The sequence below is a fragment of the Prionailurus bengalensis genome, chromosome E4 (genome assembly GCF_016509475.1).
Source record: "Prionailurus bengalensis isolate Pbe53 chromosome E4, Fcat_Pben_1.1_paternal_pri, whole genome shotgun sequence".
Classification (NCBI taxonomy): domain Eukaryota; kingdom Metazoa; phylum Chordata; class Mammalia; order Carnivora; family Felidae; genus Prionailurus; species Prionailurus bengalensis.
This window is the reverse complement of record NC_057360.1, coordinates 26,211,219-26,227,559: the sequence shown is the minus strand read 5'-3', so window position 1 is coordinate 26,227,559 and position 16,341 is coordinate 26,211,219. Positions and strand designations below refer to the sequence as shown.

At 47.2% G+C, this 16,341-nt stretch overlaps 1 protein-coding gene across 4 annotated transcripts in view; it reads left to right on the top strand.

Annotated features, from left to right (window-relative positions):
* CACNA1E (calcium voltage-gated channel subunit alpha1 E) overlaps nucleotides 1-16,341 on the top strand; it is a 497,518-nt gene that overhangs the window by 412,454 nt on the left and 68,723 nt on the right. For 2 of the 4 annotated variants that reach the window (XM_043568525.1, XM_043568523.1), the window contains exons 15-24: nucleotides 89-201; nucleotides 557-688; nucleotides 1,168-1,240; nucleotides 3,060-3,177; nucleotides 5,226-5,293; nucleotides 6,056-6,153; nucleotides 10,320-10,376; nucleotides 11,503-12,150; nucleotides 12,578-12,891; nucleotides 15,176-15,335. In XM_043568525.1, the coding sequence (XP_043424460.1) occupies nucleotides 89-201; nucleotides 557-688; nucleotides 1,168-1,240; nucleotides 3,060-3,177; nucleotides 5,226-5,293; nucleotides 6,056-6,153; nucleotides 10,320-10,376; nucleotides 11,503-12,150; nucleotides 12,578-12,891; nucleotides 15,176-15,335 (1,781 nt within the window). The remainder of the gene's footprint in view (nucleotides 1-88; nucleotides 202-556; nucleotides 689-1,167; nucleotides 1,241-3,059; nucleotides 3,178-5,225; nucleotides 5,294-6,055; nucleotides 6,154-10,319; nucleotides 10,377-11,502; nucleotides 12,151-12,577; nucleotides 12,892-15,175; nucleotides 15,336-16,341) is intronic. The other 2 variants (XM_043568526.1, XM_043568524.1) reach the window with 1 other exon arrangement.

Below are 16,341 nucleotides of genomic sequence, written 5' to 3'. Positions count from 1 at the left end.
CCTAGCCCAATGAAAAGTGCTGACTGCTGAATGCCAGAAGGCTCTGCTCTTCTCCTCCTCCTCACTGTGGCTGGGTTTGGCTCTTTAGGTCACAGTGGGCAGTATCTTTGAAGTGGTCTGGGCAATCTTCAGACCTGGTACATCTTTTGGAATCAGTGTCTTGCGAGCTCTCCGGCTTCTAAGAATATTTAAAATAACCAAGTAAGTGATCATAAACTGGACTCTTCCCAACCACCTGTGAGAGCGGAAGCTTCTCTCTCCCTTATTATATTATATTTCCTTCCATCCCCTGTTCTCCCTCGCCATATGTTCCCCTTCCCTACCATGTCCCCGCTCCATTCTTCAGTTCCTCCTTCCCCAAATATCAAACCAGAAAAGTATCTATGACGCCAGATCCCATGTCACATTCCCAAGGGGAGCCTCATTGTTGCTGACATCTCCCCTTCACACAAATATACAAATGCAGCACATTTCATACACTACCAGGCAGATTCCCAGCTGGATTGGGGATAAGTTTATATTCAGTGTTCACTGCTACAGTGTTTGGGTTTTGTAGGTATTGGGCATCTCTGCGAAATCTGGTGGTCTCCTTGATGAGTTCTATGAAGTCTATCATCAGTTTGCTCTTCCTCCTCTTCCTCTTCATCGTTGTCTTTGCTCTCCTAGGAATGCAGCTGTTTGGGGGCAGGTAAGCACCAATGAACTTTCCATCCAAAGGAGCCTCAAAACCCAGTCTTCAGCCTGTGAGCACTCGGGTTTCTAATTTGATCACCATGATATCATCTTGTTTGCTTTTTTCCATGGCCCATCAACCACTGAGTGTGTGTGGTGGTCTCTGTTTTTAACCTTTTCACACTGTACAGGATTCTGGTTCTGGAAAAGACCCCTCTCTTGGGAACTGTCCCTGAAATGTACAGCATGGGGCCTTATAACTCAGGGTCAGCCCAAACCCTATCTCATTATCCATGCCCTTCAAAGTGCACAGTGCATCAGTAATAGCCACTAATAATGCCATCTTCATAAGTTACACTGAATAGGGAGAAATGAAGGAAGAAGAGGATATGGAGAAAGAGTAAAAGAAGTGATAAAAAGAGAACAATCTCAGGAAGGGAAAAACTTGGTATGTGAGATTTTCATTTTAGTCTTCTCTCTGAACTTCTTTCTCAGGTTTAACTTTAATGATGGGACTCCTTCAGCAAACTTTGACACCTTTCCAGCAGCCATCATGACTGTATTCCAGGTATGAGCCCAACTGGCAGGTAAAAATGTTAAGTAAGATCTTTTGGAGCTCACACTGAAAAATGGTGATATGTTAATAGAATACTACTTTTCCTTTCCAGGCTCATTCCAGGCAACTGGGATTCTTGTTGAATAATTATCAACACAATAATTCCTAGAATTTCTGTAGCTACATTCTTACCAATAATGGAAGAGCTCTATTATAACTACCTGATTGGCCTTTTCCCCATACTTGTGAGTTTGCAAGAGATATTAAGGCAAAGACATTCAGTAACTTATGGTATTTATGACCAGCATCAAGTGGGCTTTATTCCAGGAATGCAAGGATGGTTTGATATCCATACATCAATTGATGTGATATACCACATTAACAAAATAAAGGATAAAAGTCATATGATTATTTTAATAGAAGCAGAAAAAGCATGTAACAAAATTTAACATTCATTCATGATAAAACTCTCAACAAAGTGTATATAAGAGGAACATACCTCAACATAATAAAGGCCATATATGACAAACCCACAGCCAAATCATACTCAGTGGTGAAAAGCTAAAACCTTTTTCTCTAAGACTAGGAACAACACAAAGATGTCTACTTGCACCACTTTTTTTAATGTTTACTGTTATTTTATTTATTTTATTTTATCTTATTTTTAAATTTTAGTTAGCCAACATACAGCGCAATATTGGTTTTAGAAGGAAAATTCAGTGATTCATCACTTAACATACAACACCCAGTGCTCATCACAAGTGCCCTCCCTAATACCCATCACCATCTAGCCCATCCCCCACCCACCTCCCTCCATCAACCCTCAGTTTGTTCTCTATTGTTAAGAGTCTCTTGTGGTTTGTTTCCTTCTCTCCTCTTTTTCCTCCCCCTACCATATGTTCATCTGTTTTGTTGATGAGTGAAATCATATGGTATTTGTCATTCTCTGATGTGTCTTACTTAGCATAATACCTTCTAGCTCCATCCACATCATTGCAAAATCAAGATTTTCTTTTTTTTGATGGTTGAGTAATATTCCATTGTATATATGTAGCACATCTTCTTTATCCATTCATCAATCGATGGACATTTGGGCTCTCCCCATAGCTTAGCAATTGTTGATAATGCCTACTTGCACCACTTTTATCCTACATAGTACTGGAAGTCCTAGCCATCGCAGTCAGACAAGAAAAAGAGGTAAAAGTCATCCAAATTGGTAAGGAAGAAGTAAAACTGTCATATCACATTTATGGTTTTCTAAAATTGGAAGCATCTTCTAACCCATGTGTCCATTTAATGAATTATGTTTTCCACCCACCCCCACTATCCCCCCCCCACAAAAAATATTTTTAAATCACGGGGGCAAACTCAAAAATAAATAATGCCGAGTGCTATAGAAAACACTGTTTAGCTGGAATCTGAGGCTGAACCAGAACCCAGGTTTCCAGAACTGGAGCCCATGAGGCTCTTTCTAATAATGCTGCTATCTCAAGAACTATACACTTGGCTCCCCTGGCATAGTCTGGTAGTGACCAGACCACTTGATCTGTGTGATTACCATAGACTTGGCAAAGCTGGAGATGGAGGGAGTCTGTAGTATGAGGAATAGAATCTTTCCTTTTGATGCTTTCTTTCTATTTTTCAATGCCTTTCTTCCTTATCAGAAGAAAGTTTAGAATTGCTCATAAAAATGACTTTATTTTTCTCCCTGGAAGAATAGCCAAGCAAGAGGTAGATGGAAAAAACCTAGGCGAGAATTTTCCTTTTTGCATTAGCCCCATTTTTTCAACCAACCCAGGTCTCTGACTTGCCTATTGTTTGCTTTGCCTAGATCCTAACAGGTGAGGACTGGAATGAGGTTATGTACAATGGGATCCGCTCCCAGGGTGGAGTTAGCTCAGGCATGTGGTCAGCTATCTATTTCATTGTGCTCACCTTGTTTGGAAACTGTATCCTTTTTAAGATGCTCCTCTTTGTGCTCTTTGCCTGCCTGGACCAGCATTTGAGGAGGGTGGTGATGGTGGTAGAGGTGGGTGGGGTTTTTTTAGGGCATCAGGGTAGCATTGGGGTGGATATAGTTCAGTGTACTAAGAGAAATAAGGATTCTGATTTTAAGGAAATTGTACAGTAGTTGGGTCAAGAAGACAAATATAAACAAGAAGATAAAGTATTATCTATATCTACAACATACACAAATAATAACTTATGAGGCTCTTACATTGAACAGTTGGAGATGCTATCAGCTGGGGAAAATAAGAGTTGACAAAGATAACTGTAGGCTGAAATAGTGACCACACTGTAATACTAATAAATTAATTACACGTTAATATAGAATAGGACTGGTCACATAGTAAGCTTTCAAAAATATTAGTACTATGACTAATACTAATACTCCTAAGCATAGCCAACATTTATTGTATTTGTGCTATTCATGAGACCCTGTACTAAGTGTTTTACAGGTACCATTTCATCTAATCCTTACCTTACCATCTAATCCTTAAGACTTAGATGAACTAACTTGACCAAAGTCAAACAATTATTAAATTATAAAGGGACGGGGCGCCTGGGTGGCGCAGTCGGTTAAGCGTCCGACTTCAGCCAGGTCACGATCTTGCGGTCCGTGAGTTCGAGCCCCGCGTCGGGCTCTGGGCTGATGGCTCAGAGCCTGGAGCCTGTTTCCGACTCTGTGTCTCCCTCTCTCTCTGCCCCTCCCCCGTTCATGCTCTGTCTCTCTCTGTCCCAAAAATAAATAAACGTTGAAAAAAAAAATTAAAAAAAATAAATAAATAAAAATAAATTATAAAGGGAGACTGGAAATTGAGTCCATTTAATTCCCAAACCTATGTCTGGTCATAATATATAGACTAGGAAGATTTATGTTTTAATCCCAACAATTCTGTTTACCAGCTGTGTGGCCTTGGGAAAGTCCCTTAATCTCTCTGAACTTCTAGTTTTCACATCTGTGGGGAGGATGACAGCATTTACCCCTTTGTTGTGCATAGTAAATGATATAATTTCTTTGGATGCACCTTATAAACTGTGAACTTCTACACAATCATTAAATGTTTTGGGGGAATGAGATTTGCCTTAAAATGGGATTGGTGGAGTGAAAAAGGAGAGCCATGTGATATAGCTGGACTTTGGCTTTTCCCATAGTCTCACAGAGAGAAGATACTCCTTTAAGTTATCTGCTGTGAAAATTTCTAGGGGTCAGAGCAGACTATGAACCAAACATGAGAAACCCATAAAAAGAAAGTTAATGCAGTGCATCACAGAAACAGAAGGTCAGTTTGTCACAATGGCACCTTGATTTTCCTATTACTCTGAGGGTAGTTAGACCTGGACTTTTATGCTGGAACCACTTCTGTGTTCCACAACACATGGACCCCAAAAAGAGTTGGAAAATTGGGACTTCAGAGGTTAGAGCTTGGAATAGAAATAGGTTCTATAATGACCTTGTGTGCTCTGTGACATTTTTGTTAAATGAAATATGGAAGACTTCCAGGATAAGAAGAATGAAAGAAATAAGTTAGCATCCCATTATTGAGAACCAATCAGTGATGGAGCTGTGGAATCTCATTTCTTTTCATCTTTAAGAACAGAGTAGTAGGATTGGTCTAGGTGGGCTTCAGTTCCAGCCTCTCAGAAAGGAGACATGAGCTCCTGCATTGAGCTTCCTGTTGTCATGTTGTTCAGCCGATCTCTATTCAGTAAGCCGTGAGGAGAGGCCATAGCTATCTAAAGGCCTCCTTACTCCACCTTGGCCCCTGAGTGGTTGGATTTAGCTATTTCTTTGTCCTATGCAAAGAGAAGATAAGTGGAAGAGGGAATATATATTCCCCTTCAGACAGGGCTGCATAACCCCTGCTTAATCAATGCTTTGGGGTAACTTCTGTTCCTGCTGGTATCCCAGGCAGGAAAGACCTAGAGATGTCGTCTCAGTCTTGCTGAAGCCTTTTGTTTTTCTTACTCTCCCGTCCTTAACTCATCACCCCAGACACACTGCTGAATGTGTTCTTGGCCATTGCTGTAGACAATCTGGCCAATGCCCAAGAGCTGACCAAGGTAAGCATTCTCTGGGGATCTGATGGTTCTCTAATGCCACTGGGCACTTCATTAACTGGGTAGATGATGAAATAGGAATGATATATCTGTTTTGCATACCTCACAGGATTATTGTTAGGATCAAGTGAAATAATGTATAGTATGTGAAAAACAGAGCAGGCTAAGTAAGATGTGTGTTCTTAGTAGCTCTAGTCATTTCACCTGAACTGGCTTTCCCCAGTGTCATCACAAAGAGGAGACATTTACAACAGGAATATAGGTGAGGGGATGGGGTCCCTGCCTGGTCACTTGGGATGATGCCACTCAGCTTGGCAGAGGAGAGGGCATGAGTAGAGGCACAGTCTCAGCATTTTACTTCACGGGGTTCTGCCTAGAAGGGCCCTGCTCCGTCACTTCCAGATACTGCAGAACATCTGAGAGGTGTTGGCTCTAGCTTCTGACCTCCATAGCTGTGGGTAGCTCCACTGAGGGCTAGGAGCTTGGGGTAGAATTCCATGGATTTCCTGAAGAATTGTGAAGAAACCTTTGGGGCAAGGTGGAAACCAGAAACTGGCCATGCCAGGGCTGAAAGGGTTCTGTTTCCAAAAGGGGCTGGCGCCTGGCCTCCTGAAGTCTCTGAGCCAACCCACCCTCAAACTGCCTTGGTTAACCTCTTCTCCTGCCTTCCTCATTTCACCTGGTCTCCAGAACTTGGGGGGAGAGCCAAGGCAGCTATTCTCCTTCACGGGGATACCAGCAAACCCATCCCTGCTCTGTGTCTAGGATGAACAAGAAGAAGAGGAGGCCTTCAACCAGAAACATGCATTGCAGAAGGCCAAGGAGGTCAGCCCGATGTCTGCACCCAACATGCCTTCTATCGAGTGAGTTGGCTGTCCCCACTTCAGTGACCCCTGGGCTCCTGTGCTAACAGCCAATTAATTCATCAACTCAGAATGGTGTATTATCAGAGGATGCCTACTCCATGCCAGGAGATGTCCTGTGAATATAGCAGTGAGCAAGATGAAGTCTCTGTTCTTCCAGAGCTTTTATTTCAGTGAGCTAGATAAGAAACATACGTAAATAATTTTAGACAGTGATAATTGCGGTAAGGTAAATAAAACAGGATAATAATGCAGAGGAATAAGAATTGGGCGGAGTACTTATAGGCAGTCTGGGAGGGATTCATTGAAGAGGTGATATTCAAGCAGAGATCTAAATATGGAGAAGGCAGTCATGTAAAATTATGAAGGAAGAGTGTTCTCCAGCAAGGTGCAGTGAAGCTGATATGCAGGGAGCAAAGAAGACTAGGAGACAAGGCCAGGGAGATCCTGAAGGACCAGGTAAAGGATTTTAACTTTTATTCTAATGGCAACCATGGAAGGTCTAAAGTGGAAGGATGGGTATGACATGATTTACACCGATAGTAGGTCACTCTTCCCTGTAGAGAATGGATTTGTAGGGGCCAAGAGTGGAGGTGGGGAGACAGATTTGGCCATTAGAGCAAAGTAGGTGACATATGATGGTAGTTGAGACCATCGTAGCCATGGAGGAGATGAGAAGCAATCACATTCAGTCTGTGCTTTGGAAAGAGAACCAACGGGAAGAGGTGATAGATTAAATGTCATGGGGGTGGGGATAAAAAAAATATTTCTCTCAAGTTTTAAGGTTTGATGCCTAAGCAACTGGGTAGATGGTGGTGGTATTTACTGATAGTCTAGAGAACAGTGCAAGATTCATTTTGGCCACATTAAATTTGAGGTACTTAGAGGACATCCAAGTGAGGATGTTGAATAGGCCATTGGTTACATGAGTCTGAAGCTTAGAAGAGAAGTCAGGGTTAGAAATAAAGATTTGGGGGGAGCCATTTGAGTTTGGATGGCATTAAACTCTCAGCATGAGTGAGCTGGCATGGAGTGAATCGTAGTGGAGACAGAGCTGCTAAGGACAGAAACCCAGAGCACTCCTGTGCCTCGAGGTCCAGCAGACAAGAAACCTGCAGAGGAGACTGATGGTGGCAATTAGGAGTAGGAAGAAAGAACAAGGAAGGGTCATGTCCTGGAGACCTGGAGAAGAAAACTCTTCAGAAAGTAGCAACTGGACAGTACAGCTAACTACTGTTGAGAGATCACATGAGATGAGGACAGAGAAGGGACCATTTCTTTTGGCAAAATGAAAGTTGTTGTGGACCTTCAGTTTCAGTGGCCCGGTGGGAACAGAATCCAGATGGAATGAATTAGGGGGAGGATGAGAGATTAGAGAGTGGAGCAGCAAGTATAGACTTTGAGGATCCAACCTGAACCTGTGGTTGCTGGTAGAACTAGCAGGAACTAGCAGGGTGTGGGCCCTGTGTGGAGCTGGAAGAAGGTGTTGGAGGAAGGGCTGAGAATCCCTGTTGTGACTTCTGAGCCTGTGCAAGGCCTATGTGGGCATCCCTGGGGATCGATGGGGAGACTTTGAGACCCCTGGTAGGTATAACTCTATCCTGACACCAGACCCCATTATCTATTCCCTGAAGCTGGTAAAGGAGGAGCCTTTCTTTGCCAAGTGCTCATGGGAAGGTCTCTGAATGTCTGCTGCCTTTCCCTGTAGAGGCATTCTTGGTTTTATGTGGGGGTCTCCTTCCCCTGGATGATCCTCATCTTGCCCTCACCTTTCAGAACTGAAGGTTTGGCCTCTCAGCCCTTTGTTTGTGCATGAGAAAATACTGCCCTGAAAATTTGTTAAAGATTGATGGAGAAAGGCAGAACAACTCCTTCCTCTCTGGAATAATCTCTGGGCCTTGAGTAGTTCTTTCCCCACCTTCCTTGCACTCGTGAGTTTGGGTTAAAAATACACACACACACACACACACACACACACACACAGGTATGCAAACATGCTGGTGGGTAGGGCTGGCTGTCACTTAGGAGTGGGTGGTTCTATTTACTGAGATGAGGAAGCCTGAGGAAGAGTGGGTTTGGAGACGTGAGTTGGGAAGATGCTTGGCCCAGAGTAGAAACTCACTATTTATAGAAGGAAAGAATGAATGAAATGCTGGTAGGGCATAGGGCTGTAGGCAGTGAGCTGTGTGTGTATCTGGGCCTGGAGAGGTGGAGGAAGGTGCTGTAACTCTCCACGATGAACAGAGATACAACTCTGGTTGCAGTACATTGCAGTAGGGTATGTGCTGCTGCTGGGAACTATGTCAGGGTGGGTGTGTGCTGCTGGGGAGGGCAAACGAGACCCCTGATTTCTGGGCTGCTGTATAACCAAGGTGTGGCTGTCTATAAAGAAACATGAAAAGCGTGTTGTTACAAATCAGAAGGTCTGAGGGCTGGTTCTGTAACTCACATGCTCAGTATACTTGGAGAGAGAGCCACTTAGGATTCTAGAATGTCTGTTTCCCCATCTTTGAAATGGAAAGAATGCCAGCTGCCCTTCCTGATCCACAAGGTTCATGTAAGGTGTATGTGAGGTCACATATGCATGAGTTGGGAGATATGTCGATGCTTCTCTGTATGATTTTAAGAATGAAGGTATATTCATGATGGGGTGTGAATTTGGATCTTCGTACGTGTGAATGGAGAAGTGAAGAGGAGTTTGAAGTGTGTATCTGATTTGTGTGGGAATTAAAAGTTGGGTCTCTGTTTGACTGGTCTGTGTATGTATGTGTGTGTGTGTGTGTGTGTGTGTGCGCGCGCGCACACCTGTGTGCATTCACAAGAAAGAGAATTCTTCCATGTACTTAAACTCTTACACATGTGCTTCTGGAGAATGGCTATTTGAGTATTTGAGAATTTGCAAATAGACGGCAGAATCTGCCTTCCCTAGTGGGTGTGCATGCTGCCTGGCTAGTGTGTGTGCTTCTATTTCTATGTGCTACCCATGCTCCTTGGCACCACCAGCCCACGTGTGCCTTATTGCATTGCAGCTGCCTGTGCTGAAGGGTGCATGCAGACGGGGGGCTCACAGGCATCTCCACTCTGTGGATGCGTGTACACATTGTGCCTCTTCCAGATGCCAAGCGAGGCTCCAACCAGCTGCCTCTACTCCCTCCGCCCACCCACATGTCAGGCTCCCCTGTGCATGTGAGACATGGCAGTTGAGCAGTGCCGCTTTACCTAGCATGTTCTCCATTGGTCAGGGAGGGCGCAGCACTTGCCAGCCTCCTAGGTCTAGTCAGGGGCCCACTGGGCCAAACTGGGGCTGTCAGCCCGGGACTTGGGGCGAGCTCACTCCACAGGTGTCCCAGATGTGTTGTCCTCTACCTGAGCATTGATCTTTCAGCTTTGTTTGTATGAGTCCTTTTTGCCTTTGTGGGTGATTCCCACACCCTGCCTGTCTGACCTTCTATCGAGCTTGTAAACAAAAGGAAACAGCATGTGTATGTCTGTAGAAAGATTTTTTTTTCCCCTGTGCATAACTAAGAAGGTTATTACTGTGTTTTACCTGGATGAACAGATGGAACCTGGAAGGCCTCTGGCCAGGGTCACTGTGTTGCACAATTGCAGGGGACATGGCACATATCTTAAAGTACATGGACAGCAGCTCATGGAGTGGTGACCCTGCCTCTGGCCATGGGCTACTGTGTGGCTTTGATGGTGTGCATGGCAAAGCATTTGTTCTTGCATATTTTACAGTGATTGGAGTGATGAGTTATGAAGTCACACCCCTGTGAATATCCTGGAAATGATGGAGGGAAATACAACTTTCATGCAAGTTTATGCGGTTTCCAGAATAGCTCTCTTGAAGGGTATTTAGGTACAGGTGTGAGTGCCGGGCATGATGATCGAGCACCTGAAGCTACGTACTCTACGAAATGACCTATCCATTGTGTCCCTGCATGTACGCTTCAAAAACTAGATCCGCGTGTTTGCACAGAGTAAGAATCAAAGGTCACTCCCTTGGCAAATTGAAGGTCGGGAGTCTACGGAGGGCAGCAGGCATGTGGAGAACGTACGGGCACGTAGAGGACTCTGTGCCTCTTCCTGAAAATTGGCTGGTGGCTGTGGGGCTTGTGGTTCCAGGAGGTTGGGGTGAACTGAACCTGTTCGTTTTTCTTTCCCAGAAGAGACAGAAGGAGAAGACACCACATGTCGATGTGGGAGCCACGCAGCAGCCACCTGTATGTGTGTACCGGTCTGCGTGTTTGTGAGTGGTTATGTGTGTGTGTAGGGACACCGTGTCTTTGTTCTCACCACACAGTGGGCAGAGTGGCGCTGGGTGTGTATGTCAGTGTGCGTTGTGGTGTGTGCGTGTGTTCCGTGCACATGGTTTGTGGACACTATCCTCTGCACCTTCCGACATGTGCTTATATCAGTGTGTGTCTAAGGTATGTGACCCTGTGTGTTGTTCACTCCTCTGCGCGGCCTGTGAGTGGGCACGCGTTGGTGTGGGTAATTGGTGTTGGTGGGTGTGCCTTGCACGTAGGCAGTTGTGTACAGCCAGGTGTGGGCCTCAGTGAGGATGCGTGTGGGCACATGTGAGTGAAAGAGTAGGTGACTACCCTTCCGCCCGTGTGAGCCCACTCCCGCGTGCTCTCTTGCGTGCATATGTCTGCGTGTTCCTGCCGCCACATGAGATGTTCAGCAGCGGCTTGGAGAATGAGCTGCTGGTGGGCTCTACACGTGCAGCCTGTGGCTTTTATCAGCTGTTGTGGAAGAGATCCACGGCACTCTTATTTTTTGAGGGGGATGACTCCGTGGGTCTGCCTGTCACTGCCGTCCGTCATCCTCCAAGAGTAGCCCACCATTGCGCCTTTCAGCCTGTGCTATCCCAGGCTGTCATCTGAGGGACCAAAGACAGGGAGAGTAGGAGGAAGAAAGATCTCTGACCTTGAATTAAGGGCCAGTGGTGAGCAGAGGGTGGGTACAGGTTGGTGCCCTGAGAGCAAAGGAGAACAGGGGAGTGAAAACCTGGCAAGCCTTCTACTCCTCTCCTGCAGGCCCTGGGGGCTCAGTCCTAGGCTGATCCCTGCCCGCCCTTCGACTACTGCAGAGCAGGGATTAGGGTGGGAAGCCCCACACACCAGGAGGCGCTGGTCCAACCACCTACTCGTGCGTGGCCCACTCGGCTCCTTGCATCTCTCTGTGCTTCCTGTCTGCAGGTCCTAGGCTCTCCCGTTTGCTGCCCCCCATGTGTCCCACCCCTTTCCCGTGGCTACTGAGGGCTGGTCTACACCCTTGTGGCTCCCTCCCTGGCCTTCAGCAGTCAGCTCCTGACCGTGGTCCTCACCCTTTCCTCTTTGGCAGGAGGGAGCGGAGGCGCCGGCACCACATGTCAGTGTGGGAGCAGCGCACCAGCCAGCTGAGAAGGCACATGCAGATGTCCAGCCAGGAGGCCCTCAACAAAGAGGAGGCCCCACCAATGAACCCCCTCAACCCCCTCAACCCGCTGAGCCCCCTCAACCCACTCAACGCCCACCCGAGCCTCTACCGGAGACCCAGACCCATTGAGGGCCTGGGCCTGGGCCTGGAGAAATGTGAGGAGGAGCGCATTAGCCGCGGGGGGTCCCTCAAGGGGGACGGAGGGGACCTGCCGAGTGCCTTGGACAACCAGAGGAGCCCCTTGTCCTTGGGCAAACGGGAGCCACCATGGCTGGCCAGGCCGTGTCATGGGAACTGTGATTCGACCCAGCAGGAGGCTGGGGGAGGGGAGACTGTGGTGACCTTCGAGGACCGGGCCAGGCACAGGCAGAGCCAGCGGCGCAGCAGGCACCGTCGTGTCAGGACCGAAGGCAAGGAACCCTCCTCCACCTCCCGGAGCAGGTCTGCCAGCCAGGAGCGGAGTCTGGATGAAGGGGGGCCCACCGAGGGGGAGAAGGACCGCGAGCCCAGGGCCAGCCACGGGGGCAAGGAACCCACAATCCAGGAAGAGGAAAGAGGCCAAGACTTAAGGAGGTAAGTTAGCTGCAGGAGTGCCCTGGAGGCATAGAGCCCTCCTGGTGTTAAGGATGCTTCAATACAATCCCGCCTGGCCCTCACTTTTCCCTTTTATAAAATGGAAATGATACTGATGCACCCTTTATAAGGCATGGGTAAATATGACACACCATGGGCTCTGTCCCCCTGAAACCTAGAGACTGGTCTAGGGCATCTCCTGTTGGGTGTGGGTCATAGGTGGATGGATGGGAACAAGGCACGGACAGCGCCTGTGGGTCTTAGCTCCTCTCTGCCTGGGTGGGTGGGGGTGAGAGGCAGCAGATGCCATGCTCCGAGTGAGGCTCCTTGCGCTTCCCCCCACTTTCCCTCTTGCCTGGCTCACCAGCCACTTTAGAACATCTTCTTCTGATCTGAGCACCAGCCATCTCCTCCTCTGTCTCCGCAGGACCAACAGTCTGATGGTGCCCAGAGGCTCCGGGCTGGCAGGAGCCCTCGACGAGGCCAACACACCCTTAGTCCAGCCGCAGCCAGAGTTGGAAATGGGGAAGGACACGGCTCTGACAGAGCAGGAGCCGGAGGGCAGCAGTGAGCAAGCTCTGCTGGGGGATGTGCAGTTGGACATGGGCCGGGCCATCAGTCAGAGTGAGCCTGACCTCTCCTGTGTCACGGCCAACACGGACAAGGCCACCACTGAGAGTACCAGCGTCACCGTCGCCATCCCCGACGTGGGCCCCTTGGTGGACTCAACTGTGGTTCACAGTGAGAACACAAGTCCCTGTCCCCCTTCACCCTCACCACCCATCCCACCCAGGGCTGGGGACAGTTATGGCTCCGGAGTCGCTCAGTAAAGCAACGTGAAAAGCCCCACCAGCAGGACGAAATCATTCTTCAGCAAGGAAACAATAGGAGCAGTTTTATCTAGGTTTGCAGGAAAATTAGTTAGAATTTTCTCCATCTTTAGTTTTATCTGTAAAATTTGCTTACGCCTTGGCCCCTGTGACCATCATAGAGACGTCAGAGAGATCACATGTGGTTTTGTAGCCAGATGTATATACGTGGCTATTTGATGTATCATGTGAATACTCGATGGGACTTTCCAGGACCTCCGAGGGGCCATGTCACCGGACAAGTTAGGGAACCCGTGTGGAGCAGGAGATGGTCCAGACCGCTTAGTGTGTGGCTTCCAAACCTGTTTCTCCTGAGGCCTCAGTTTGTCAACCCTAAAGTGAAGCACTGAACTGGGTGATCACTGAGGTCTTCCTCAGCACTAACATTTTATGAATTTATTACTCTTATTTACTCTTTTCTCCTAGGAGCTTTTACTCAGTTTCTCTGATAGATTCCTCAGGCAATGGATGTTAATCTCCAGACCTCAAAAGGAAACAGCAGAAAGCCCTCCATCTACCCCCATCCCTGCCCTAGCCTAACCTCACCCCTATCCTCACTTCAGCCCCACCCCCTTTCCTGCCCTAACCCTGCCTCTATCCCCATACTAAACCCACCCCCACCCCAACTTCACCCCCACCCCTCACCCCACTTCCATTCCTGCATTAATTCTGGCTGCCGCCTCATGCTCACTGAATTATGACCAGAGGGCTCTACCCTTGCTTTTTTTTCCTTCTGATTTTTCCCATATATTTCTATTTTCATAGGACAGTCTCCTCTTCCTGTTTTTCTTTCTTCTGCTCCCTCTCCATTGCTTTACTTTCTGTACACTCAAAATGCCAGTACTGCTTTAAAAAGTGAAGTCTCCCATGTTCACTGCTCCTGGGGTTGGTTGACTTGAGCATGTCTCAGGATGTCAGACTCACAACCTCTTGTGGTGTGTGTTTAACTTTATGCTCTAATAAGTAAATCTTTTGGACCCTCTCTTATGAGAAACATCAACAAAGTTTGGCCTTCCTCTGCTCCTGTCCTGGGGCTAGTCTATGGCCTTGGTCATAGGTAAGGGCATAATGTCAGAGGGATCTGGGATCATTTACCTTTTGGAAGGACCCAGAAGGAGCCAGAGCTTCAGAGCCCTGCTGCTTGCACAAGGCTCCAGGGTAGAGTTGGTCACTGAGAGAGAACAGTGGGAGAGTTTGACTGAATCCCTTGCCCACTCAACTTTAGCCTCCCTGCCACTTAACCCACACTGTAAGTTGCATGTGGAAACTGAGGGTGGCGGCCCAAAAGCTCCACTCAGTCTCTGACTCCTTCATCCTCCTAGCCCTGGAAGGCCGTCATGGTCCCATATTTGCATGAATATTGCATTCCCGTTTCAACATTAATCACGACTGGAAAAAGCACAGCCAGAGAGTCAGCTGCAAACAGAGTAATGGTTTCTTAAAATCTTCCATTGCAGTGTGATAGCATTGAAAGGATATAGGATTTTGAGTTGGGAACTAGCTGTATGAACTGAAGATAGATAACTTGAATTCCCTGAACTTCACTTTTCCCATCTGTATAATGGACATAATATATGCCGCTCAAGGTGTATTGTTGTGAAAATTCAATAAGTAAATGTAGACAAAGAATCTAGATTTTTAGATATAACTTTGTAAGCCTTACAACAGAAATAATCGTTCTGTTACCCTGGGAAACATGATTATTATTATTTTTTTAATGTTTATTTATTTTTGAAAGAGTGAGACAGAGTGCAAGTGAGGGAGGAGCAGAGAGAAAGGGAGACCCGAATCTGAAGCAGGCTCCAGGCTCCGAGCTCTCAGCACAGAGCTCGACACAGGGCTTGAACTCATGAACCATAAGATCATGACCTGAGCTGAAGTCGGACACTCAACCTACTGAGCCACCCAGGTGCCCCACATGATTATTATTTATATGCCCAAAAAGGCTGTCATGTAAAATTAGGGTGAGGGTCAGGCTAGGAGGAGAGTAAGGGCTTCACAGTGTAATCTAACAAGCCCGGCGCTTGCAGGGTGCCTGGCTAGATGCATTCCTGTAACCCCTTCCCCTCGTCTCTATCCCATCCCTGTGGAAAACAAAAGGTGCTATTCTCACATGCAGCGAGGTTTCTGATGATTTCAACATGTGCCTTTCACAGTTAGCAACAAGACTGATGGAGAAGCCAGTCCTTTGAAGGAGGCAGAGATCAAAGAGGAGGAGGAAGAGGTAGAGAAGAAGCAGCAAAAGAAGGAGAAGCGTGAGACTGGCAAAGCCATGGTTCCCCACAGCTCTATGTTCATCTTCAGCACCACCAACCCGTAAGGCACCTTCCTATCGCTCGCCCTTTGGCACCATGGTAGACGACCAGGGTTAGAGCCAGAGTTGGGGTGATGAGGAGGAGAGACGAGGGTCCGCTCACCCCCCTGATCCTTCTCAGTGAACTGTGGCCAGACATCTGAAACATGCGGGGTGCTCCCTGGTAGAAGTGTGTCATGAGGTTGAATCGCCGCTGAGCTCTGTGCTGCATCTGAAGAATAATTTAAGACGGAGAAGCATGAGCAATGTCATGAGAAAAGGACCCTTTACCTCAAATTGTTCAGTAGGTTGTGTCGAGGGCTGGGGTGGGAGCAAGGAAATCTACTTGGGATGTGTCACCAAATATTTCAGTGGTGGACAGAACTGAGAATATGGAGCCTGGAATAAATAGACCACCCACTGGAGTTTAAGAGGATTGGTCCCACTTCCCTGTATGTGGATTTTGAAATGGGCGTGGTCCTCAAAGCAGAGGTAGGGCCATGAGATGGAGGTGGCAGAGAAGATTCTGGAAGGTTAGACTGAGCTGCCTTTGCCCTGGAAATGAGCAAGATGTTCACATAGACCAGCTTCTGAGGCTAGGAAGACAGAAAGGTTTTCAGTGACCACACGGGCAGTATTCAGACAAGCCTCTGGGAGGGAAGGAACGTGGGCTAAGGTATATCGGGTCACCTGAGTCCAGAATACAATCTATAGAATATAATCACTTTAATCAGAATACCTGGGGCTCATGAAAACCTGTTGTTCCTCTCATCAGGAATCTTAGAATCAAGGTCTATTTTTACATTTCTGGCTTCTTATGATTTCCTTGCTATGCCCCAGTTTCTGTACAGTGGGGGAGGTGACACTGAGATACAATGGAGGGTCCCATGTAGCTGTGCTGAGTGCGTGTAATCTGATGCTGGCTGCTCCCGTGCCTGCAGATAATGTATTTGGCTTGCGTACCGTAGCCTCTAACCGATCTGATTACCTTCTCCCACTGGAGCTTTAAATCAAGGGTGGTGCCTGAGA